General features: G+C 41.6%; 1 protein-coding gene across 1 annotated transcript in view; it reads right to left on the bottom strand.

Moving 5' to 3' along the window:
- Positions 1-25,669, bottom strand: part of LOC145402854 (potassium channel subfamily T member 2-like) — an 812,106-nt gene that overhangs the window by 363,299 nt on the left and 423,138 nt on the right. The window contains exons 7-8 of the mRNA XM_080274763.1: positions 19,369-19,463; positions 17,057-17,240 (exon numbers count right to left, since the gene is read on the bottom strand). Coding sequence (XP_080130889.1) covers positions 17,057-17,240; positions 19,369-19,463 — 279 coding nt within the window. The remainder of the gene's footprint in view (positions 1-17,056; positions 17,241-19,368; positions 19,464-25,669) is intronic.

Here is a 25,669-nt window from a genome sequence, read left to right as displayed (position 1 = left end):
AGGGACATTAGTGTAACCAGGCAGTTCGGCCGCCTGGTTGTATCAATGACAACATTATTAAGAAAGCGTACCGCTGCACCTCCAACACATAGGTAGAATACAGCCCACTGCTGAAAATGGGTGGGACACATTTCAAGATCTGAAATTTATTCAGAAATATGAAGTGTGGCTGGCAAGGAAAGCACCCAGACATGTCCCAACACTACAACATGCTACAGTCAAAATCGAGATCCCAGTTTCAGGTCGAGGTGCGAACATGCTGGGGTAATTGAGACCCTGTACAAAAGTCTCTGGGTTAGCTCGGGGATGGAACTAGTGAGCTCTTTATTTACATAGACACACAGGCATTACCGTCTATACGAGGCGGTCAGACCTTGCTACAACACGCATAGTTACGGGAGAGAGAGAGAGAGAGAGAGAGAGAAGGATAGAGAGAGAGAGGAGTGTTAGGGAAGTCAAAATATAGGTCACCCGTCATGAGTAATCGGCCAGTCAATATGGGACGGTAGAAAAATAGATACATCAATATACTCATGAATTTATAAGCGCCCTTCCTTAGCCATACGTCTGTATGTTGTAGGCTATTTCAGTGTCTTTGAAAAATTGGTAACCCCTTTTCCTTGGCAATTTATTCTACGTATTGCACCTCAGTATCTTTAATATATGTTGGTGATGAAGACGATGCCGTAATTAAAATTTAAAGGAATAACGGATAACAGAATAAAGTCTAATACGATAAATAATGATGAACAAATGGGTTAGGAAGTGATATCATGAAGCCTTGTATGCCACTCAGAATACTCTCTATCTATCTGTTTATATGTCTGTCTCTTGCCAGACGCCCGTAAGGCAGGGAACGGCAATCACACATATCAAGAGCTCGGGACATCGCCATTACCCCGGCCGACAGGAACTACCCGTTTCATGGTAATATTAAGAAAACATGACAGGTTAAGATGGTTAGTAAGACTGTTGAATGTGTACTTTGTGAAATGTTTGGTGCCAACTGACTGTGCAAGTGCTTGTGTGGTTCCGTTGTAGTAAGGTAAGGGTGATAAGTATGTATGTACTCGCTTCAGGGGTATTAGTCTGTTGAGTGTTGTAGGTAAGATGTATGGTGGAGTGTTAAGATTGTTAGAGAGGGTACAGAGGGTGTGATTGGTGATGAGCAGTATGGCTTTAGGAGAGGGAGGGGGTGCGTGGATCAGGTGTTTGCTGTGAAACATGTGTGTGAAAAGTATTTAGCAAAAGGGAAGGATGTGTTTTGGGCGTTCATGGCTTTAGAAAAGCGTATGATAGAACTGATAGGGAGGCTTTGTGGACTGTCTTAAGATGGACTTGATGGCAGGTTGCTAAAAGGGGTGAAAAGTTTTTATGTAAATAGTACAGCGTGCGTTAGAGTGGGAAATACTGTGAGTGACTGGTTTCCCGTGAGAGTGGGGCTGCGGCAAGGATGTGTGATGTCGCCTTGGTTGCTTAACATTTATACGGATGGTGTTGTAAGGGAGGTGAATGCAAGAGTGTTAGGTGGAGGACTGCGTCTGGTGAGTGTTGATGGTAAAGAGTGGAATCTGAAGCAGCTGCTGTTTGCAGATGATACTGCACTGGTGGCTGATTCAGGGGAGAGATTGAGACAGTTGGTAGAGGAGTTTGGAAGGGTGTGTGGAAGGAGGAAACTGAAAGTAAATGAGAATAAGAGTAAAATGATGAAGTGTACGAGGATGGTAGATGGTAGAAGGATAAATACAGTTTTGAACTGTGAATTGCTTGAGTACATAGAATGTTTTAAGTATTTAGGGTCACATGTTGCTGTGGATGGAAGAATAGATGCAGACGTGAAGTTCAGAATGAGTGAAGAAGGAAAGGTGCTGGGAGGAATGAAAAAAGTGTTTAGATGTCGTGCGCTTAGAATGGATGTAAAAAGAAGGCTGTATGAGAGTGCTGTGATACCGACTGCATTATATTGGGCTGAAGCATGGAATATGGGTGTATCAGAGAGGAAACGTTTGAATGTAATGGAGATGTGGTGTCTGAGGAGTGTGTGTGGAATGACGCATATGGATAAAGTGAGAAATGAAGTGCGAGGGAGAACTGGAACTGTGCGGGAGGTGGCTGATCAAGTTGACCAGCGGGTGTTGTGATGGTTTGGGCATAGGAGAGAATGGATAATGAGTGACTGGTGAAAAAGATAACTAGATCTGCTGTGAGAGGTGTAAGGCTGAGAGGAAGACCACAAATTGGATAGATGGACAGTGTGAAGAGAGCCTTGGATGCGAGAGGGATGTCCGTTTTTTTCTCTCTATGCTAGGAAGAAGGAACCAAAGGCCACGAGCCCGGAATAACTGTTCCTTCCGAGAGAAAAACAAATTACAAGAGATAGCCAAATTCAAGATCCGATCATTTCGAGATGCCTGGACACACTGCGTTTGAAAGACTGGAGATCATAGCTAGCAGGAAATACAGACACAGGGAGACAGTTCCAGAGTTGACCTGTTGCATAAATGAATGACTGGGAGTAATGGTTAACTTTTTTTTTTTAATGTTACATTAGAGAGTTGGACAGAAAAGGGAGGAGAGTTTGCTGCTAGACGGGTGCTATGCGCCCGTCATAGAGGTAGAGGAATGCAAGCAGACAGTTCAGAGGAGCAGTGACCATTGAGGTAGCGACAGGAAAGAGATAAAGATGCAACAGTGCTGCGAAGAGACAGAGGTTGAAGAGAATCAGTAAGAGGAGGAGAGTCAATGAGACGAAAAGCCTTTGACTCCACCCTACTGAGAAGAGCTGTATGTTTTTTTTGTTTTTTTTATGTGAGGAAGATGGAACCAAAGGCAATGAGCCTGCAAAACTGTTCCTTCCAAGATAAAAACAAAATACAAGAGAGAGCCAAATTCAAGATCCATTCATTTCGAGATGCCCTGACACACTGCGTTTGAAAGACTGGAGATCATAGGAAGCAGGAAATACAGACAGAGGGAGACAGTTTCAGAGCAGACCTGTTGCATAAATGAAGGACTGGGAGTAACGGTTAACTCTTGCATTAGAGAGTTGGACAGAAAAGGGGTGAGAGTTTGCTACTAGACGAGTCCTATACGCCCGTCGTAGAAGTGGAGGAATGCATGCAGACAGTCCAGAGGAACAGTGACCACTGAAGTAGCGATAGAAAAAAGATAAAGATGCAACATTGCAGAGAAGAGACAGAGGTTAAAGGGAGTCAGTAAGAGGAGGAGAGTTAATGAGACGAAAAGCCTTTGACTCCACCCTATTGAGAAGAGCTGTATGTGGGGAGCCTCCCCACACGTGAGAGTTGTACTCCACACAGGGGCGGATAAAACCCCTGTATAGAGTCAACAATTGTGCAGAGGCAAAGAAGGAACGGAGTTGGCTTAGCACACCCAATTGCTTGGAAGCAGATTTTACAAGAGATGTAATATGATCTTTCCAAGACAAGTCCCGAGCAAATGAAACCCCAAGCATGTTCAACAATGATGCAGGATTAAGTTGAGTATTATTAAACGTAAGTGGGTATACCTGTGGAAGATTTTGTCGGGTTGACAGGTGCAAAAACAGAGTCTTTGATGCATTAAAAACAACCAGATTATTTTTACCCCAGTAGGAGATACGAGCCAAGTCAGACATTAGGTGTGCCATAGCCTCATCCCTTGCCTGTTGAAGTAACTGCTGAGATGGACGTTGTGGGAATCGAATGGAAAGGTGAAGGGTGGAGTCATCAGTGTATGAGTGGATAGGGTTAGATGTACAGCTTAGAAGGTCATTGATGAATAAAAGGAAGAGAGTTAGTGATAGGACAGAGCCCTGAGGAACACCACTGTTAATAGATCTAGGAGAAGAACGATAGCCGTCTACAACAGCTGCTATAGAATGACCAGAAAAGAAGCTACAGATGAAGGCACAGATAGAAGGATAGAAACTGTTAGAGGGCAGTTTGGAAATTAAAGATTTATGCCAGACTCGATCGAAAGCCTTTGAGATGTCAAGTGCAATGGCAAAGCTTTCCCCAAAGTTCCGAAAGGAGGATGACCAGGAGTCTGAAAGGTAGGTGAGAAGATCGCCTGTGCAGCGTCCCTGACGGAACCCATACTGACGATCAGAAAGAAGGTTGTGATAGGAAAGATGCTTTAAAATTTTTCTATTAAGAATAGACTCAAAAACTTTTGAGATAAAGGATGTTAAAGTAATTGGACGATAGTTAGAGGGTTGGGAATGGTCACCCTTCTTTGGGACCGGCTGAATGAGAGCAAACTTCCGGCAAGAAAGAAAGGTACAAGTTGACAGACAAAGGTGAAAGAGTTTGCCTAGGCAAGGTGTAAGCACAGAAGCACAGTTCTTGAGAACAACAGGAGGGACTCCAGCAGGTCCATATGCCTTATTAGTATTGAGGCCTGTGATGGCAGAAAATAAATCACCTGAAGAAATTTTAATGTTAGCCATGAGGAAGTCAGAGGGGGGAAGTGATGGAGGAACAGCACCGGAATCGTCTAAGGTGAAATTGGAGGAGAAAGTCTGACCTAAGAGATCTGCTTTATCAGTAGAAGAAATAGCTACAGAACCATCAGAGTAGAAAAGAGGAGGGAAGGATGATGAGGTAAAGTTGTTAGAAAGGTTTTTGGCACAGTGCCAAAAGGAGCGAGAAAAGTTCAAGTTAGAGTTGAGAGCATTTTGTATGGATGAAATTATTTTTAGCAGAGTGAAGAACAGACTTAGCATGATTCCGGGCAGAAATGTATAAAAGATGTGATTCAGGGGTGGGTTGGCTCCGGTACCTTTTATAGGCCCTCTCCTTGTTGTGGACAGCATTAGAAGAAGCGTGATTAAACCAAGGCTTTCGTGCATTAGTCAAAGGATATGAGAAAGGAATGTATGCTTCCATGCCTGAGAGAATAACCTCCGCAATGCGTAAGGCACACCCAGATGGCTCCCGGCCATGGAAGCAATAATTTTTCCAGGGAAAATCAAAGAAGTACTGCCTGAGGGCCTCCCAATCCACAGCTCCAAAGTGCCAGAGACGACGTTTTTTTGGAGGGTCCGCAGGCCGTACCAGAGCGATAGGACAGGTTAAGGTGATAAGATTGTGATCAGAGGAGCCCAGCGGAGAGAGAAGATTAACAGTGTAGGCAGAAGGATTAGTTGTAAGGAAGAGATCAAGTATGTTGGAGCTCTCTCCAAGGCGGTCATGGATACAGGTAGGGTGCTGTACAAGCTGCTCTAGGTCATTAAGGATAGAAAAGGTGTAGGCTTGTTCACCAGGTGGATCAGTGAAAGAAGAGGAGAGCCAAAAGTGGTGGTGAACATTGAAATCTCCAAGAATGGAGATATCAGAGAAAGGAGAAATGGATAGAATGTGTTCCATCGTGTGGGGAACCTCCCCACACGTAAGATGTGTACTCCACACAGGGGCAGATAAAACCCATGTATAGAGTCAACAATTGTGCAGGGGTAAAGAATGAATGGAGTCGGCTTAGCACAACCGACCTCTTGGAAGCAGATTTTACATGAGATGTAATATGATCTTTCCATGATAAGTCCTGAGTGAATAAAACCCCAAGCATGTTCAATGATGATGCAGGATTATGCTGAATATTATTAAACATTAGTGGGTACACCTGTAGAAGATTTTCTTGGCTTGATAGGTGTAAAAACTGAGTCTTTGATGCATTAAAAACAAGATTATTTTTACCCCAGGCAGAGATACGAGCCAAGTCAGACATTAGGTGTGCCATAACTTCATCCCCTGCTTGTTGATGTAACTGCTGAGATGGACATTGCAGGAACCGAATGGAAAGGCGAAGGGTGGAGTCATCAGCATATGAGTGAATAGGGTTAGATGTACAGCTTAGGTCATTGATGAATGAAAGGAAGAGAGTTGGTGATAGGACAGAGCCCTGAGGAACACCACTGTTGATAGATCTAGGAGAAGACCGATGGCCGTCTACAACCGCGACTATAGAACGACCAGAAAGGAAGCTATAGATGAAGGCAGAGATAGATGGGTAGAAACCGTAAGAGGGCAGTTTGGAAAATAAAGATTTATGCCAGACTCGATCGAAAGCCTTTGAGATGTCAAGTGCAATGGCAAAGCTTTCGCCAAAGTCCTGAAAGGAGGATGACCAGGAGTCTGAAAGGTAGATGAGAAGATCGCCAGTGGAGCGTCCCTGACGGAAACCATACTGACGATCAGAAAGGAGCTTGTGATGGGGAAGATGGTTTAAAATTTTTCTATTATGATCTGAGTCAAAAACTTTTGAGATACAGGATGTTAAAGCAATTGGACGATAGTCAAGGGGTTGGGAATGGTCACCTTTCTTTGGGACTGGCTGAATGAGAGCAAACTTCCAGCAAGAAGGAAAAGTGCAAGTTGATAGACAAAGATGCAAGAGTTTGCCTAGGCAGGGTGTAAGCACAGAAGCACAGTTCTTGAGGACAACAGAAAGGACTCCATCAGACCCATATGCCTTGTTAGTATTGAGGCCAGTGATGGCAGAAAATACATCAGCTGAAAAAATTTTAATGTCAGCTATGAGGAAGTGAGAGGGAGGAAGTGATGAAGGAATAACACCGGAATCGTCTAAGGTTGAATTAGAGGAGAAAGTTTGAGTGAAGAGATCTGCTTTATCAGTAGAAGAAATAGCTACAGAACCATCAGAGTAGAAAAGGGGAGGGACGGATGATGAGGTAAAGTTGTTAGAAAGGTTTTTGGCAAGGTATCACAAGGAGTGGGAAGAATTCGAGGTGGAGAGTTGAGAGCATTTAGTATGGATGAAATTATTTTTAGCAGAGCAAAGAACAGACTTAGCATGATTCCGGGCAGAAACATAAAAAAGATGTGATTCAGGGGTGGATTGGCTCCGGTACTTTTTATAGGCCCTCTACTTGTTTACAGCATTAGAACAAGAGTGAGTAAACCAAGGCTTTCTTGCATTAGTCAAAGGATATGAGAAGGAAATGTATGCTTCCATGCCCAAGAGAATAACCTCCATAATATGCAAGGCACACTCAGATGGTTCCCGGCCATAGAAGCAATAATCTTTCCTGGGAAAATGAAAGAAGCACTGCCTGAGGGTGTCCAAATCCGTAGCTCCAATGTGCAACAGACGACGTTTCTTTGGAGGGTCCACAGGCTGTCCTGGAGTGATAGGACAGGTTAAGGTGATAAGGTTGTGATCGGAGGAGCCCAATGGAGATAAAGGACTAACAGTGTAAGCAGAAGGATTAGTCATAAGGAAGAGGTCAAGTATGTTGGAGCTCTCTCCAAGGCGGTCAGGGATATGGGTAGGATGCTGTACAAGCTGCTAAAGGTCATTAAGGACAGAAAAGATGTAGGCTTGTTCACCAGGTGGATCAGTGAAAGGAGAGCAAGGAAGAGTGGCTTTGCGTGACAGAAATGATTAGAGAGAAACTGTGAATAAATGATGACGCAGCCCTGAGGGGATATTCACTCGCATTTGGTCTGATATGCTGACCAGGTCAGGTGCGGGTAAGGGGATGGGTCCATCATGATGTGGCAGGGGTAAACCAGCTCTGCTATCGGGCCCTGCTGCGGATGTCACTGACTACACTGCGCATCTGTCCCTTCTCTTCTCGGGGCTAAGATACAAATGAATATGTTTGAGTGGATGAGTAAACTGGGAGTGTGTCATCGTGTCTCGGCTACCTCCCTTTCCTTGGGGGGAAGCAGCCTAGTTATATGGATAGATAGATAAACAGTTATTCCTTTAAGAATATTCACGTAACGGCCACCGCCTACGGCGGCCTACACCCATTTGGCCCGTCACCTTTTGTTAATATTCTAGATAAGTATAAATGAACTATAGCGTAGCAAGACTCGAAGAAAATGAACTTGGTTCCATTGGCTCTGTTACAGAAAAACTACTGATGGGTACCTATAATGAATGAGAAAAACTCGTGACATTTCGCAAATACATCATTTTGGGTAAGTGAAATATATATATATATATATATATATATATATATATATATATATATATATATATATATATGCACTCATATATATATACGCACTCCGGGGCCCTAGGGAGTGTTTCTGCTAACTTTCATAAAAATCGGTCCACACGCCTAGGAGTGGCGGGTCAACAGCGATTCAGCAAATGGTTCTATTATATTTTTAGGATTACGGGCATTTATATTCCACCTCTGAGCATGTAGTATTATAACTCACCAGCCGAATTAAATCACCTGAAGTTGGCTTAGGCAGAATGCTTATTCTGACCATGAAAGGATTCATGGAGAGTGGTTATGGGGAGACGGTCTATATCTATCAGCATATATATATATAGAGAGAGAGAGACAGACAGAGACGGTCCATATATATATATATATATATATATATATATATATACTGGAGAGACACAAATTACCCAAATGTGTACAAATATTTTTTTACGCTCCTGACCGGGAATTGAACCCGAGACTTCTAGATAAAAGTCAGGCACTGTTACCACTACACCATGGCGTGATAAAAGCTAGACTAACTGAATTTTTTGACGAACTAGGTAAATCTGTTATGGATGGATATATTTCAGTCACAACACATTAGGACTATTGCCCAGCACCATGCAACTCGGCAAGTGACTGAGCAGTTTTAATCTTCCCCAGCCACAACAGGAGAGTCTTCATGTTGGAGTCGCACATTTCACCCGTGTGTGGATTTACATGGTTCGTCAAAACTTTCAGATAGCTCAGCTTTCATCACGCCATGGTGTAGTGGTAACAGTGCCTGACTTTCACGTAGGTGTCCAGGTTCGACTCCAGGTTCGATTCCCGGTCCGGAGCGAAAAAGACATATTATACACACATATACTGAAGAGAGAGAGAGAGAGAGAGAGAGAGAGAGAGTCTATTAGTATATATATGAGAGAAACGGTTTATATCTATGGGTGTAAAGAGAGAGAGAGAGAGAGAGAGAGAGAGAGTCTATTAGTATATATATGAGAGAAACGGTTTATATCTATGGGTGTAAAGAGAGAGAGAGAGAGAGAGAGAGAGACAGACAGACAGACAGACAGACAGACAGAGACAGTCCATATCTACCTATCAATGTAGGGATGCTATATGGTCACTACACTGAGTGACAAGCCAAATGGTTTCTTGTATCCAGGAAACCATTTACTGTGCTGGGTGGTATCCATATAACCGGGGTTTTTGGCCGGGTTAAGTGTCCCCCAGATTCCCCTATCGAAAATCACTTATCATGGCAGACGTTTCAGAGAGCCTCGGAGGGCCCAGTACCTGCCCAGGACCCCAACAATGTGTGCAGATTCGCATGGCCATGTGGGATGTGAGAGGTGTGAATGAGGAGAGCAAGAGGGTGGAAGTGGTGAATGTGTTCAAGAATGCGAGATATGCCGTGATGTCATTGTGTAAAAGAAAGATGAAAGGGTGTGAAATGGAGGAGTGGGAGGGTGTGAAATGTGTAAGATCGGGGATGAATGGGCGACGAAGATGCAAGGAAGGAGTTGCTTTGTTGATGAATGAGGTGTGGCAGAGTGAATGGGAGATTACAAACGTATGTCAAATTCAAGTCTGAGAAGGTGAAACTGGGAGTGACTGTAGTGTATGCACCGTGTGATGACATGAGTGAGAGAGAAAGAGGTTTTGGGATGAGATGGACGAAGCACTGGGAGAAATGTTCAGGATCTAAGTGATCGTAATGGGTGATATAAATGGAAGAGTAGGCACTGGCCCTAAGGATGACATAGTGGGTTGTAATGGAGTACCAGGAGAAAATGATAACGTGAAGTGACTGAAGGATATGTGTCAGGAAAGGAGGTTGTGCATTTGTAACTCGTATTTCAAACACAAAGATGCACATAAATATACGTGGTATTGAGGGAACGGGGATCGTGTTGAATGGAGCCTGACTGATTACATGCTCGTAAAGAGGTTGATGCTGGCAATGGTTGCTGATACTAGGGCCGTGGGAGGACGATGTGGAGATCTGTCAGATCATAATTATGACTGAGGTATGCAAGATCAAGCCGAGAGAAGCGAGGTGGACCAGGAGAGAGAGGAGTAGTAAGGGAAAAAGATTGAAAGTCGAGAAGCTGAGGATCAAATAAATGGTAGATGAATACAGGACCAAAACAGGGGATGAGTTGAAATCAGTTAGTAGGAATGAAATGGATCTGGACAGCATGTGGGACGCATATAGGGATTGCTTAATTAATTAGGCGTGGCAAGAGTAACAACAAAGAAAAAAGGTACGGCACGGTGGGATGGAGAGGTTAAGAAAGAAGCAGAGGAAAAAAGGAAGTGGCTAGAGTGGTTACAGATTATTGATATAAAGAACTGATTTATGTTGAAAGCAAAAAGCATGGAAAGAGACTAGTGAAGAGGAAAATAGAGGAAAATGAAGGAGGTAAATGATGACCTAGGAAGAAAAATGTTTGCCAACTACTCTGAAAATTGGATGTTATTCTGGAAATGAGGGGCGGAAATGCGCAAATGTAGAAGTGGCAGCGGAAAGAAAAAGTGAAAGTGTGAAGGATGTAAGTGGCAGATTATTAACGCATGGTGATGAAGTAAAGACCTGATGGAAAGAATACTTTGAAAGCCTGATGAATGGGAATAGATAGCGCAGAGCGGCTGTAAACATGATTAGTTTAGAAGGTGTCCAGAGAGGGAATGCAGCATCAGGAAACGTGACACTCGCCAAGATGACAAATGCCATAGATGCAGCTGATAAATGGGAAAGCAGCTGGGATTAATGAAGTGTATGCAGAGATGATTAAGGGTGGTGGAGAGAGCGGAATGAGGTGCTTGTTGGGGATATGTAACAAGATGTGGGTGAGTGAAACTGTGCTAGTAGAGTGGAAAAAGACCATAATTGTACCCTAGTCATCTAAGTCTATTAATACCTAGTCGATTCACTTTCCCTCAGGGCGCAGGGAGGCGTGGCTTGTGGGTGACGTCAGTTGGCTTAAGTAACAGAAAGTGTATAAAAGGGGAGACTCAAATTAAACATTTATAATAAGGGAAAACGAAGAAGGGGAAGAAGTGCGGACTCGTTTAACCATATAATATAGCAGTAGGTTCCCTCACACCCCCATACCTTCCCTCACACATTTCAGTCCCTTCCCTCACTTCCGACTGAAAATGTGTCATGATCTGGAGAGTGAAGCATACATTCACTCACCACCACGGTCAGGCGTCAATTGAACTTGGGTTTCGTGCCAGCTGACGTCACTCCAATACTCAGCCCCCTGTGCCAGCTTGGACCCGTTTTAGGTGGAAGTGATCCGACTTGGTATTAGTAGACTTAGCCAGTAATAAAGGTGAGCGAAGTGAGTGCAAGAATTATTGTGGCATAAGTTATTGAGTTTTGTAGGGAAGGTACATGGAAGAATTGTTATAGAGACGGTAAGAGAGATATCAGAAGTCCTAGTGAGTGACGAACAGGGTGGCTTTAGGACTGGCAGAGGATGTGTGGATCAAATATTTTCAGTTAGGCAGATGGTGGAGAAAGCTTGTGAGGAGGACTGTAAGGTATTTATGGCATTTACTGATCTGGAAAAAGCAGACAGTAAGACAAAGTACACAGAGAGGGATTGTGAAAGGCTTTGCTCATATACGGGGTAGATGGTAAGCTGCTAGGTGCCGTCAAGAGTTTTTTTGATGGTAGTGAGGCATGTGTAAGGGCAAATGGGCATCTAAGCAAATGGTTCACAATCAATGTGGGCGTGCGACAATGTTGAGTAATGTTCCTATGGTTGTCCAATATAAATATAATGATGGGGTGCTGAGAGAAGTAAAAACACAAGTAATGAAGAGAGGGATGGTGTAGGTAATGAATGGTGATGGATAGAATATCTCAAATCTGTTGTATGCTGGTGATCCAGTGCTACTTGCAAAAAAAGGACAAGAACTTAGTAAACTAGTGCAGAGTTTAGCTGATGTCTGTGAATGTCGTGCCTTGAGAGTAAATGAAGAAAAGGGTAAAGTGATGGTAATCGAGAAGGTGACTCCAAGTGTGATGTTACAGTGAATGGAGAGGCTGGAATTGGTGAGTGAGTTGAAATACTTCGGTATAGTGATAGATAAGAGAGCAAAATGTGCAAAGGAAGTAAAGAGTAGAGTGACACAAGGAGGGAAGGTCGCTGGTGCTGTGAAGGCCTTGATAGGAAACAAAGGCTTGAGTGCTGCAGCTGAGCGAGGCTTACATGAAGGAGTGCTAGTGCCAATTATAACATATGGATGTGAGACTATGGTGTGGCATAAAAATGAAAAATCATAAGTGTGAGCAGTGGAGATGGGACTGCTTAGGAATGTATGTGGGGTACAGAGAGTGGATAAGATATGAAATAATGTCATTCGTGAAAGATGCGGAGTAAGGAAGTCTGCCGACACCAGAATCGAAGGGTGTACTGAGACGGTATGGTCATGTGGAGAGAATGGATAACAAGAGAGTGGTGACAAGGGTATATATGAACGAATTTGAAGAAGGGAGGAGACGAGGTAAGCCAAGGAGAAGGTGGAGGGATTTGGTGGATGAGTGTGTGAGAAAGAGAGGTATGGAAGACAGTGAGGCTAGGGGACTGATAAGAGATCGAGCTGGCTTTATGAATGTTGTGAGAAGAGCATGGTCACGGATTCGGCACCCATTTTTAACGTGACAACGTTCGGATTGACTCTATCGGATACGTTTGTGCAAAGCTAAAGAATGTGGTGAAAGTTTCTGGTGTATCAGATAGAACCAGGATTCCGGGAGCTTGAGTGATGAGTGAATGGAAGTGTGGCCCATTGGAGTGGGCAAAACATGGGGTGTCTGGACGTTGCAACTCCGCACCCTGCTCTAGGGTGGGAATGGAGGTCCGGATGATATATATATATATATATATATATATATATATATATATATATATATATATATATATATATATATATATATATATATATATATATACATATATATACATATATATATATATATATATATATATATATATATATATATATATATATATATATATATATATATATATATATATATATATATATATATATATATATATATATATATATATATATATATATATATATATAAATAATGATTGTATTTAAAAGAAGTGGAATAGGCCTGGTATTGGGAAACTTGTGTGGACTCGCACATAGCTCGTCAGAAGAGGATGTGAGATTATTTTTTATAAGCTGGTCAGAGCGCTTAATTCGGGGGACGCAGAAAGCATGAAGAGGTGGTCAAGACTCAGCAAACCAAATATCATCATCTGTTGAGTATTCTCATGCTTCCAACGTGAGGAAGTCTGACCTTGAGTAAGCGGCGGACTTGGATGTAAATAAATGCTGGTCAACCCGACATCAATTGTATACTGCCCCTGTGTTCTTGAAAGTATCTGAACGTCACAGACTGTGTGATACATCTGGCCCCGATTACTGATGGAAAACTTACGTGTTCAGACGGACACATCGTCTGAAAATTTTGCTAAATAACTGTTCCCCAGCCTTTCGAATGTTCGTATAGAGAGGAACACAGCAGTTCTCGAAGCAGGAATTGCTCGAAAATGTTCCTGGTGATCACAGCTTAAGAACTGATATAAAAGTTTTAGGGATCTGTCAAGTTAGAATAAAGGCGCTGTAGCACCTCTCCTTTACTAATTATGCGTCCTGATACCTATCTTATGGTGGAGGAGGCCTTAAATGATTGAAGGTCACATGAGATTGGCTTAGTTTATCACTGTGGTTGCGATATTATCTGAACTCCTCAGCGGTTATCTGCCAAAATTTTGTCAGGGATACAGTATTAAGGGATGATGAAATGATTTGGTTAGCAAGGTCAAGAGGTCAAAAGTCAAGGTCATATGGGGTTGCATAGCACCGTGCATCCATAACAATTTTGGGCGCAGTATCACCTGAACCCATCAATGAATTTCCACCAGACTGTTGTCAGTGATGCAGTATGATGAGACGAACTAATTAGGCCAGCTAGGTCATAGGGTCAAAGGTAAAGTCTATATGGGATCGACCTTGTTTATCCTTGTTGGTACCATACCTCCTGAACCCTTCGACGAATTTTTACCAAACTTTTTTCAGCAATATAGTATGAGCGGTCAATGAGCTGATTAGGTCAGCAAGATCAAGGGGTCAAAGATTAAGGTACCCATTTCAACCCACAATGAGCCCTGTCATGGAGGTTGTATGGCGAGTCCATGCACAAGGCTTGGCGGAGGCATACCGAACGCGGGTTTCGGTCGACATCTCGAGGCCCGAGTTCGCAGCGTTTCATTTATTTCCATATATGACTCGATATATTTTTAAGGTTATCAATGATATCCACGTGGATGTAAAAAAAGATTTTAAAAAATCAACAAAATAAGCTGAAATATGCAAATGAAACGTCGAGAACCCGGGTCTTGAGCTATCAGCGAAGTGGTGCTCGGTATGCCTCTGTCAGGCCTTGCGCAAGTACTCGCCATACATCCTCCATGACCTTGCTGATCTAATAAGTTCATTGTCCCTTCATACCGTATCGCTGACAAATGTGTGGTTGAAATCCGTTAAGGAGTTCAGGAGACATCGTACCCACAAGGATAAACTAAGTTGACCCCATGACCTTGACCTTTGACCACTTGACCTTGATGACCTGATCAGTTCATCTCCCCTTCATACGGTATCGCTGACAAAAGTTTGGTCAAAATCCGTCAAGGGATTCAGGGGACATCGCGCCCACAACGATAAACTAAGTCAACCCCATATGGCCTTGACCTTTAGTCTCTTGACATAGCTGCCTTAATTTGCTCATTATCTTACCATACTGCATCAATGACAAAAGTTTGGTGGAAATCCACTGATGGGTTCAGGAGATATCGTGCCCACAATTGTGTTATGGACGCAAGCACCCACGCACGCAAGCACGCACGGACAGACCAGTCACTTAATGCCTCCTTCACCATAAGTGGGTGGAGGCATAAACAGATCGGTAAGGAAAAGGTATTACGAAATCTCCTATGCTTTTTAGAATACTGAACTCATGGGCGTCATCTGTTCTCTAAAAGTAGGGGGGACAGGGGTTGCTAATTTTGGCACGCTAAGCAAGCCTATACAGCAATATTTGGTGCATATTAAGGCTATATTAAAATGAATATATGACATTAAGAGAAAAAAAAAATTCATCTCAAAATATAAACAAGCTGTCTGGAGTATCCTCAACGAGCAGTTACCGTATACAGTATATTTTAATTCATTTATCATTTATTAACTAGACCAAGCAGGCCATATAGCACAGTACGTATAGACTTTTAACAACAGAGACTCATCAAAAAAAATAGCTTTCCTTATTTTAATGACTAATCCAGGATTATTAATTTTTAACAGATTACCAAGACTCAACATGCAATCCATAGCACTTCTTTGTGACTAGCACCATATTCTAGTGTTAAGCTCAGTACACATATTTAAGATGGAGATGGGATTTCTGTACCTAGTTAAAGGGAACAAAGTATATGTACAAATTTCTCTCTTTTCTTTGCAATTTTCTACAAACTCAAAATTTGGACTTAATAAAACATTTGTATCAAGTATATTATCCCCTGTGAGGTGTGGGGACCCAAGGCTTTCATAATCTAAAACAGACTGGCCTTGGGTTCCTTCTTCCTTGAAATAAAAAAAAAAGAAAAAAAGAAGTGACCAGCCTACACCCCTAACAGCATTACAATAGAAAAACATCCAGTTTCCTCTAGGAGATTCAAACCTGCATATATATATATATATATATATATATATATATATATATATATATATATATATATATATATATATATATATATATATATATATAAAGATTTTTCACGTGATGAAAATACAAAATGTTGCAATGCAACTTAATATTTTGTTAGTAAAACCTGCGGGTCATACCTTACGGAGTACTAGGTTACGGGCAAGCTGGGGCTCTTGGCCCTAAATCGACGCTAGTGGTAAAATGGAAACCCACTGTCATTTTAAAACAGTAAACAGTAGGATGAGATCCTCATACTGACATGCTTAGGCCAGTTTTGTACATTATCTATGTCATTTAACTGAATATCGAACGTTCACTCAGTGTCATTAACACGTTAGCTAGCTAACATACACCGCAAATATTGACTGACATAATTTTTGTTGTAGGGATATAAAGTATATTATATACAAATAAATACTGACATATAAACAGATGATAAGAAATAGTCTTGGTTTGTTGCAGACATTGTCTTGACGAAGAATATTCACTGCGACTCACACCTGAGTCTGCTAAAAGTGCTTCCAGCACATAGGTACGAGTGATTATGCAGGGATACCAACCGCCTCCTTTCTTCTATAGCTCTCTCAGCACATTCATTTCATTCATCATCCAATCCTACACTGCCCCATGAGAAGCGTAGGAGCCCAGGGCAAGGCAAGTTGGTCTTGACATTTAAGATGAGTGACCAGCCTCACTCATCCCTGAGAGGCATTTCATGAGCAATAAACCCCAACCATCCCTTGGATATATACCTTCACCGGCTCAATTTAATTGGGGCGACGTGGGCTAATTACCCACTAAACCACCAGGCGCCAAAGTTTGGTTACATGGTTACCACCCAGCGAAGTAAATGGTTCCCTGGTGTATAGGAAACTATTTGGCTTGTCACTCAACGTAGAGTCACCCACAGGCAGAAGGAAGAGGAAAGAATGAAGGAAAGAAAGACAGAAGAGGATGGAAAGAAAGAAGGAAAGAGAAGAGGAAAGGGCAGACACCCGACAGCAACACTACATCGGGTGAGTGGATGGTGAGCGCCCCCACCTACCACAAGCGCCCTCGCCTTCCGCTTAGCACCCCAAATAAAACTTCATGGCTTGCCTGTCCTTCTCCTAATGCGTAAAACAGGGACCATTGTAGGGACTCTCCATCTGTAAACATACGGGCGACAATACTGACGGTACAGCTGATACAGAAATAAAAACATTATAAAAAACAAGATGGGGTAACTGATGTGCACATTCCAATCTGTTTACAAAGACTTTAAAGCCAACTGCCAGACCCCAATTTACCTGTGTGGGCAGAACGATGAGCGCCACGCAAATCATGATGACCATAAACAGCTGTGACGGCCAAATATCCGGCACAAAATCGCCGTACCCGACTGTGCTGAAGGTAACGATGACATAGTACACCGCCTGGAACAGGTTCAGGTGGCGATGTCCCGCCCTTTGAAAGTGCTGGATCCCACACACGCTGAAAAGATAGGGACTGGGTTAGACGGACAAATAGGCCCACAGACAGAGAGTACATGGCATGGAAGACGATCATGAGAAGATCTATAACGCCTCTTTGAAAGTGTTCAGGTCCACATACATGAGAGAGAGAGAGAGAGAGAGAGAGAGAGAGAGAGAGAGAGAGAGAGATTCAAGGTATTCACTACAGGTGGCTAGTAACTGACCTGCATTTCAAGCAGCCAATCAACAGCCAGGGAGAGTAACATGACAGGATTCATTTGCTGCTGCTGGAGGCAACAGGTTGTCATAGGAGATTATGTTACGTTGAAGGGAAATCATGTGGACTAGAAAATTAATAGCCCATCAGGATTAAAATATGGGCAGAAAATTACGAGCTTTCTATTTTATTCTAGCTTATGACAGACAATATTCTTTGCATTTCAAACCCTTCGAAATCAGTTATTAAAGAGGTTTGCTTTAATGCTTCAATCTAACCCAACCAAACACAATGCAACTCAATCGAACCTTGTCCACATCCAGTCTAACAGAGTCCAACCAAGAGTACGTAACTTAACCTAACGTAAAACAACTCAATCCACCCTTGTCCAAATCAATCCAAACAAACCCAGACCGACCCAGCCTACCCAACCGAACCTAGATAGAGATAATAGAGCTGTGTTAGTATATAAAGTCCAGGACAGAAGTTCCACAGATATTTCGGATATTTTATTTCTCACTTTCCTCGGCCGGCTGATATTCCTGAGAGGTTTGGGTCCGTATTTCCTCTGCCATATAATATTCCTGAGAGGCGTGGGTCCGTATTTCCTTTGTGGGATAACATTCCTGAGAGGCTGGGGTTCGTATTCTCGTCGGTTAATGAAGCTCCTTGGCATCTTTTCCTACGATACATTTCGTTTTTTATACCTTGCTGTCCTCCTCCGTGCTTTATAAATCATACTGATATCGTCATACTCTGCATAGATAACGTACAAATGGGTATTAACCAGCCAAATCCAAAAATAAATAACCAAGGAAGGGGTGTTAGGGAGCCTCCTTATCGTACTAGAGTATGGGCCTTGGTATGCTTAACTGCCCATAGATGATACTACTTGATAGGAAGTAACTATACTCCATTTCACTGAGTCTGGCACCACCAGTGATGACCTCAACATCTGTAGCACTGATAAGAGTCCTCAGTACTGGATATGCCTTTTTGTATTGCCTTTTGTATTGGTTCTCAAGGTAATAAGTAGAGGTTCACCTAGTGGAAATGATTTATATGAACATTATAGGCGTTGAGGGCATCACTGATGGTGCCAAACTTGGTGAAATGAAGTATAGGAGGAAACAGGAGGAAGCCTTAACTGTGAAGTAGGTGAAGTGGAAGGTTAGATCAATTTTTATTCCTGACAGTATTAGATATATGAAGGTTGTTGACAGTATCATCTGCTGCTGATCAAGGTTTGCCCGAAATCGAACTTTAATTCACCAAACCTAACCTAACCTAACCCAAAACTCGCCTACTCAAACCTAACTTCGTTTGGTGGCCGCGGGAAAGCCTTCTTTGTTTCTCATGAGTTATTCAGGTAGTTTAGTCACACTCTGATTGGAGCTGCCTATCATGTGCCAGCTGGCCTAATGTAGTGATCGTCTCTTCTCATGCTCTTATGTAAACAGACAAAACACATTCCAGATCTAGCCGAACATGTCCAACTTAACGTAACCCAACCCAAACAAACCCAACGTAACCTAACCTAGCCTGACTAAACACATTCTAAATATAGGCGAATATGTCCAGCTTACTCAAGCCCAGCTAAACCAACTTAACTAACAAATCACATTCTAAATCTAAATCTAGCAAAGTATGTCCAACCTAACCTAGTTTAACCTACTTCATCTTAAACAACGTAGGGAAAACACATGACATATCTAGATGCGTATGTTTAACCTGGTCTAACCCAATCTACTCAGAGCAGATTTAACGTAATCATACAAAACACTCTAAATCCAGCCAGGTATTCCCAGCTTAACCTAAACTAACCTACTCAAATCCAACCTAACCTAACCAGACCAAACACATACAAATCATTATCTAAGTATAGGTCCAGCCAAGTATGTCTAACCTGACGTCATTTAACCCAACTGACCTGGTAAAAACGAGACACATGAAGGTCGCTGCCAGGATCATCAGCTGCTGACTGAGTGCTGACTGTGACCGCTGCATTGCTCGGTGTAGGTCATTCTGCAAGGAAAAGAAAATGGGAAATAAAGACAGTCCAGGCACAACGATTCGAACCCCATTTTTCATTATTCATGTCTTTATGGAATGCCACTCAAAATGTAGGTTGGTCACTGTTCCTTTATTGTTATATTTATGGTTGATTATAGCTGGTGTAGGAATTCAGGGAAGCAAAAAAATGAAAGGAAGGAAAATGGAAATAAAAGACAGAAAGAAGCAAGGAAGGAAGTAAAGAAAGAAAAGAAGATTGGAAGGAAAGAAGAAAGGAAGCATGGAAGGAAAGAAAGAAGAAAGGAAGTAAGGAAAGAAGGAAAGAAGAAAGGAGGCATGGATGGAAAAAAAGAAGACAGGAAGTAAGGAAAGAAGGAAAGAAGAAAGGAAGCAAAGTATGAAGGAATGAGAGAAGGAAGGAAGGAAGGAAAGCGAATGGAAGCAATGGAGGAAGGAAAGAAGAGAGGACGCAAGGAACGAAGGTAGCCATGATTGTTTCAAAGGTGTTTCCTCGATGGTTAGTTAATATTACCGTTGCGTTAGTAATTAACCGGTTAGGAACTCAATAAAAATCATCATCACCATCATCATCAACACCACCGCCTCCACCACCACCACTATCATCATCATATCACACTCAGGGTCCTATGACTCACTCCCACTAGTAATTCATCAGTTGTTAGTTGGAATAACAATGCTAACCTTAGAATTGCCCTGACAATGAGAGTTGTTGTAACAATATTAAAATCTCAGGCTCCTATGTCCCACTCTTAGCTGAATCAAATCGTCTAGCGTGAGCTGGAACCATCGAGTGAGGAGGATCGAGAAAGAGGAAAATGGAAACTAGAAAACAGAAAATGAAAAACTGAAGTGAGGGAGAAGCCATTAACAGTGTGGTCAACGAAATGGTCCTCTCTCTCTCTCATTCACACACACACACACACACACACACACACACACACACACACACAAACACACACACAAAGAGAGAGAGAGAGAGAGAGAAAGGAATATATATACTGTATATATATATATATATATATATATATATATATATATATATATATTCCTTTCTCTCTCTCTCTCTCTTTCTGTGTGTGTGTGTGTGTGTGTGTGTGTGTAAGATTGGAGGTAAGAAATACCAGCAATCATCATTAGCGACGTTAAATTCGTAGCCTCGGTTAACGAGTTGGTTTCTATGTATGTAGGCCCCTGTGTGTGTATTTATTCATGCATGTATGTATGTATGTATATACGAGTGTTAATAAAATCTCTCTCTTGGATACTTGATCCAATTTCAAACACAACTGGCGAGTACACTGTGCATTGGTCTGGGAAGAACTGCACGTCGATGGAAGGTGAGAGACAGTGATCAAGGACAAAATGTCATCCCGGCATTACTGGGCTGTCTGCGTACCCTCTTTAGGAATACAAAAGAGTACATAGGAAACAAAGATGCAGGAGTCATATTGGCCCATGACGAGGTTATCAGTTGAAAGGAGAAAAATTATTCATTATTCTACTAAGATCTAACGAACGTTTAAGAAATAGGACAGAACACAAGAAGGCTTTCAATAACTCCGCAGAAAGATTAAGTCAGAAAATATCATAGGAATCCGAGAAATCTTCATGATGACGGTATTTACGAAAAGGTGCCACTAAAAGGATGTTGAGCCGCTGCACGTTCTTTTCTGCCACTGAACTGCATGAAATAAGTTGCAAAGAAACGAAAATCTGGGCCTATTTAAGGTGAAAGGATATTAGTAACTCCTGTAAGTGCGTACCACGGAGATCAACCAACTCCCTTGGCTGTCAACACGTCACTGTTCTTGTTGCACCTCAAGTTGACCCAGATTTTTGTTCTTTTGCAGCTTACTTCACATAATTCAAGGACAAAAAAGAACAATATTACAGTTGTATATCCTTTACATAGCACTCCTTTACGACTAGCATAAAATTGTAATGTTAATCTATTGTTACAACTCAGCATTCAAGGTGGAGAGATGGAAATCATAGGGCAAATAAAAGTAAAAATGATATAGCCACCAAACATTAGGAAATACCATATTGCAGCACTGCAATGGAATAGGAAATGATGGAACTGGGTTGAAATGGCGTGAAAGTGGACTGAAAATACGGGGGTAGACCCTTGCTTTAACGGACCTCGATAGACTGGATATCGGACTTAACAGACACTATGAAGGCCACCGAAGTTCCATTGGCTATAACAAACACCGTCCATTAAATGAGTCTCGATTTGTTGCAATACATGTGTTTCATTCCCTTGTTACCCCAACATGGCTTGTAATTGCCCTCTGCCCGTCTTGGTTGCTGAGTTGTAGTAACAGGCTATAGTAATACTGTACCAGTCATGATGAGGGAACATCAGATATAACGGACTATCATCTTTATGGGATCAGAGTTATCCCTAATTGGTCCATTATAGTGAGGGTCTACTGTTGCGTTTTGAGCGGAATGGATAGCTATTTGGGTTGATACTCAGAGGGAAGAAGCAAAATAGAGATGATAACTGAAAAAGCACTAAAAATTAATGAAAATGGGAGAAAAAATGGATAATGGGAAGAAACTGAGAAAGGAAAAACTATCAGGGGACTAGAAATTTGTGAACACAGTGAAACTGTGTTGAGTTGCAGAGGAATAAAATACAGCTATCTGAAACCGAGTGTCATAGGTAAAAATTAAGCTAAGAGCTTGGGAAGGGACGAAACTCGGCTCCAATTCAGAGACACAGGGCAGCTTGGGCTACAAATGTCGGTAATGCCGAAGTTGTGCTGGATGGTGTGAGGGAGGGGTGGGGGTAAACATAAAGAGAAGATTAAAAATATGTTGAAGGAAGATTGGAAGGTGGTGAACTACTCCATACTGCTTGGGAACTGAGGCCATTAGACTCAACCCAAGATGGAACGAGTGGGACTTACGACCTTAGGGTGAACTAAAGAGGATAAACGGGCTGAGAGCATATAACTGCACCAAAACTCCGAAACGAGAGCCAAGGAAAAAAAAAATGATAAATGAAAAAAAAAGCAAGCATGTTCTGAGAAATCAAAGTTACGCAGATATAAGAAAAAAAGTTGAATGCATTAGGCGATGGAAAACGTACTAGAATATAAATAAATACACACACCACACCCACACACACACACACAGACACACACATAGATAGATACATAGACAGATAGATATATACTGTAGATATACATAGATAGATAGGTATAGATATAGATAGATAGATAGATAGATATCCATCCATCCATCATCCAATCTACATTGCCCAAGAGAAGTGTAGGAGCCCGGGGCTAGGCAGTTGGTCGCGACATTTAAGATGAGAGTGAATATATATATATAAGAAATTTCCTGTGGCACCCCACGGGATGCATAGGGCCTCGATGAACTCTCTCCACCAATATTTGTCTCTTGCCATCTCCTTCAGATCCCACCAACACTCCTCTCCTGCTTCTCTTTTCATTGTCCTCAACCAGGTTTCCCTCGGCCTACCTCTGCCTCCTCTTCCTCTAGCAGTCCACTCTGGCACGTCCTGTATTAAACTGCCTTCTTTTCTATATACCCTATGTGCCCCAGCGATTTCCAGCGAGACAGTCTCACATATTCATCAACTGGTTCCACTCTCGAAATATCCCTTACTCTTTCATTTGTAACTCTGTCTTGCCGCTTTAGCCCAAGAATCCTTCTCAGTATTTTATTTCCAGATCCTAATACTTTCTGATCTCTTGCAATTTACTTACCATGATTCATGCCCATAAAAAAAATTGGTCTAACCATGGGCTTGTAAATTTTTACTTTAGTATGCACTGAAAGCATTGTATTTTTCCAAACAGATTTCAACATTCCAACGCTCGCCAAGCCTGTCTAATTCTCTCCTCAATTTCATTGTTTAATGATCCATTAGATGATGCAATCGTTCCCAGATATTTAAAATTTTCTACATTCTTCACCACATTATTCCCAATTACACAATCGATCTGGTTCTCCACGTTCATATTAATAATTTCAGTATTTCCACAATTTTTACCAATCCCACTTTTTCTCCTTCCTTCAGCAGACAATCAAGCACCCTCTGCATCTCGTAAATACTTCCGCAAATCAGTACAATACCATCAGCATAGTCCAAATCCGTCAGCCTCTTATTTTCTTTCCAGTCAATTTCTGCACCTGTTCTCCTTACAACCTTTCTCATAACATAATCCATAACCATAATAAACAGCAATGGCGAAAGAACTCCTCCTTGAATCACTCCTGACCTAACTTCAAATGGATCACCCAAAGAACCACCCACATTACCTTACAAAAAGTACCTTCATGCTGGGTTCTAAAAATATTTACAAACTTTTCTGGTATACCACAGAATTTCATGATTTTCAAGATAGCTCCACGTGAAACACTGTCAAACGCCTTTTCAGAATCCACAAAACACATACTAAGTGGCATTTTCATCTCAATAGCTTGTTGCATTAGATGCTTTACAATAAAAATCTGATCATTACGACCTCGACCCTTTCTAAATCCCGCTTGTTATATATATATATATATATATATATATATATATATATATATATATATATATATATATATATATATATATATATATATATATATATATATATATATATATATATATAATTATCAACACGTTCCTAAAACTTAATATTTTCTAAAATTTAAGATAATTAATCACTTAATAGCGATTTTTTTAACGAAAAACTCTGGAGAGAGAGAGAGAGAGAGAGAGAGAGAGAGAGAGAGAGAGAGAGAGAGAGAGAGAGAATCACAGTTCTGAGAAAACGACTCAAAAAATATCACTACAACACCAAAAACGAAATTCACGAGAAAAAGCAAAAAATATAAATTTGGTTCTGAGAATGCGACGTGTTTCTTTTTCATGCCTCTGTACAGCATATATTTCATAAATGTGGCTTGTGGTAACTTGAGAGAGAGAGAGAGAGAGAGAGAGAGAGAGAGAGAGAGAGAGAGAGAGAGAGAGAGAGAGAGAGAGAGAGAGAGAATTCATATGCAGTTGACAGAGACTATACAGTAATTATGATCTAGGCTAGGCACTTAGGTTTAAAACCATAAACAACATTTACAACAGTAATAATAATAATAATAATAATAATAATAATAATAACGATACTAACAGTAATAACAATAATAATAATTAAAATAATAATAATAATAATAATAATAATAATAAATAGTAATAATAATAATAATAACAAGAACTACAGGACCCTACAAGGGGGAATCACAGCAGCCGGAAGCCGATACATATATATCGCGGCTCGGATTATGACCTTGATCTTAACCTAGTTTCACCAATTTCGAACGCATAGGACAATTTCATCCCTACCACACACATGTAAATTTAATGATGATATTTTGAGCTGTTGCGAAGTTATCGTGGTAGCAGCCACACTGACCTTGACCTACTTTCACCAACTGCGAACTCGTAGATTTTCATCCCTGTTACACACCTGTAAGATTCTGTGACGATATCTTGAGCGGTTGCGAAGTTATCGTGCTAACAGACACACAGACAAACTGAAAACAATATTCTTTGGAGAAATTCATCCCACCTATACACCTGCAAAAATTTTGTGGTGATATTTTGAGCGGTTGCGAAGTTATCATGGTAACAGACACACACACACAGACCTTGACCTACTTTCACCAATTTCGAACTTGTGAATTTTTTCCCTATTACACACGTATAAAATTTTGTGATGATGTCTTGAGCGGCTGGGAATTTATCGTGCAAACAGACACACAGACAGACAAACTGAAAACAATACCAGCTTCGATATCGCGGCTGTAATAATAATGATGGTGTTGATCATGATAAAAGTTTCTCCTCCCACTCCCTCGTTCTCTCTCTCCCTATCCCTTCCCTAGGGTTAGACAAAAATTGTGGTAGCGCTCGTGCTTCACGACCCTAAGGCTGGCAGTTGTAACCAGCACCAGAGCAGCGTATTTCTGGTGAGAGATGTAACGGTGTCTTCAAGGATTTCTCTTTGCCCTGCAGAGCTATATGGTCCATTGGTCCTAGATCGAGGGATTCACCCACCCGTATCCTCTCTCTCTCTCTCTCTCTCTCTCTCTCTCTCTCTCTCTCTCTCTCTCTCTCTCTCTCTCATATAACAGAAACTGATGAAAAGCTTGTCATTTCAAGGGTGACCGATCGA

This window comes from Coenobita brevimanus, chromosome 59, assembly GCF_032717465.1.
Source record: "Coenobita brevimanus isolate Jiangsu-jjx chromosome 59, ASM3271746v2, whole genome shotgun sequence".
Classification (NCBI taxonomy): domain Eukaryota; kingdom Metazoa; phylum Arthropoda; class Malacostraca; order Decapoda; family Coenobitidae; genus Coenobita; species Coenobita brevimanus.
This window is presented reverse-complemented; position numbering and strand designations above follow the sequence as displayed.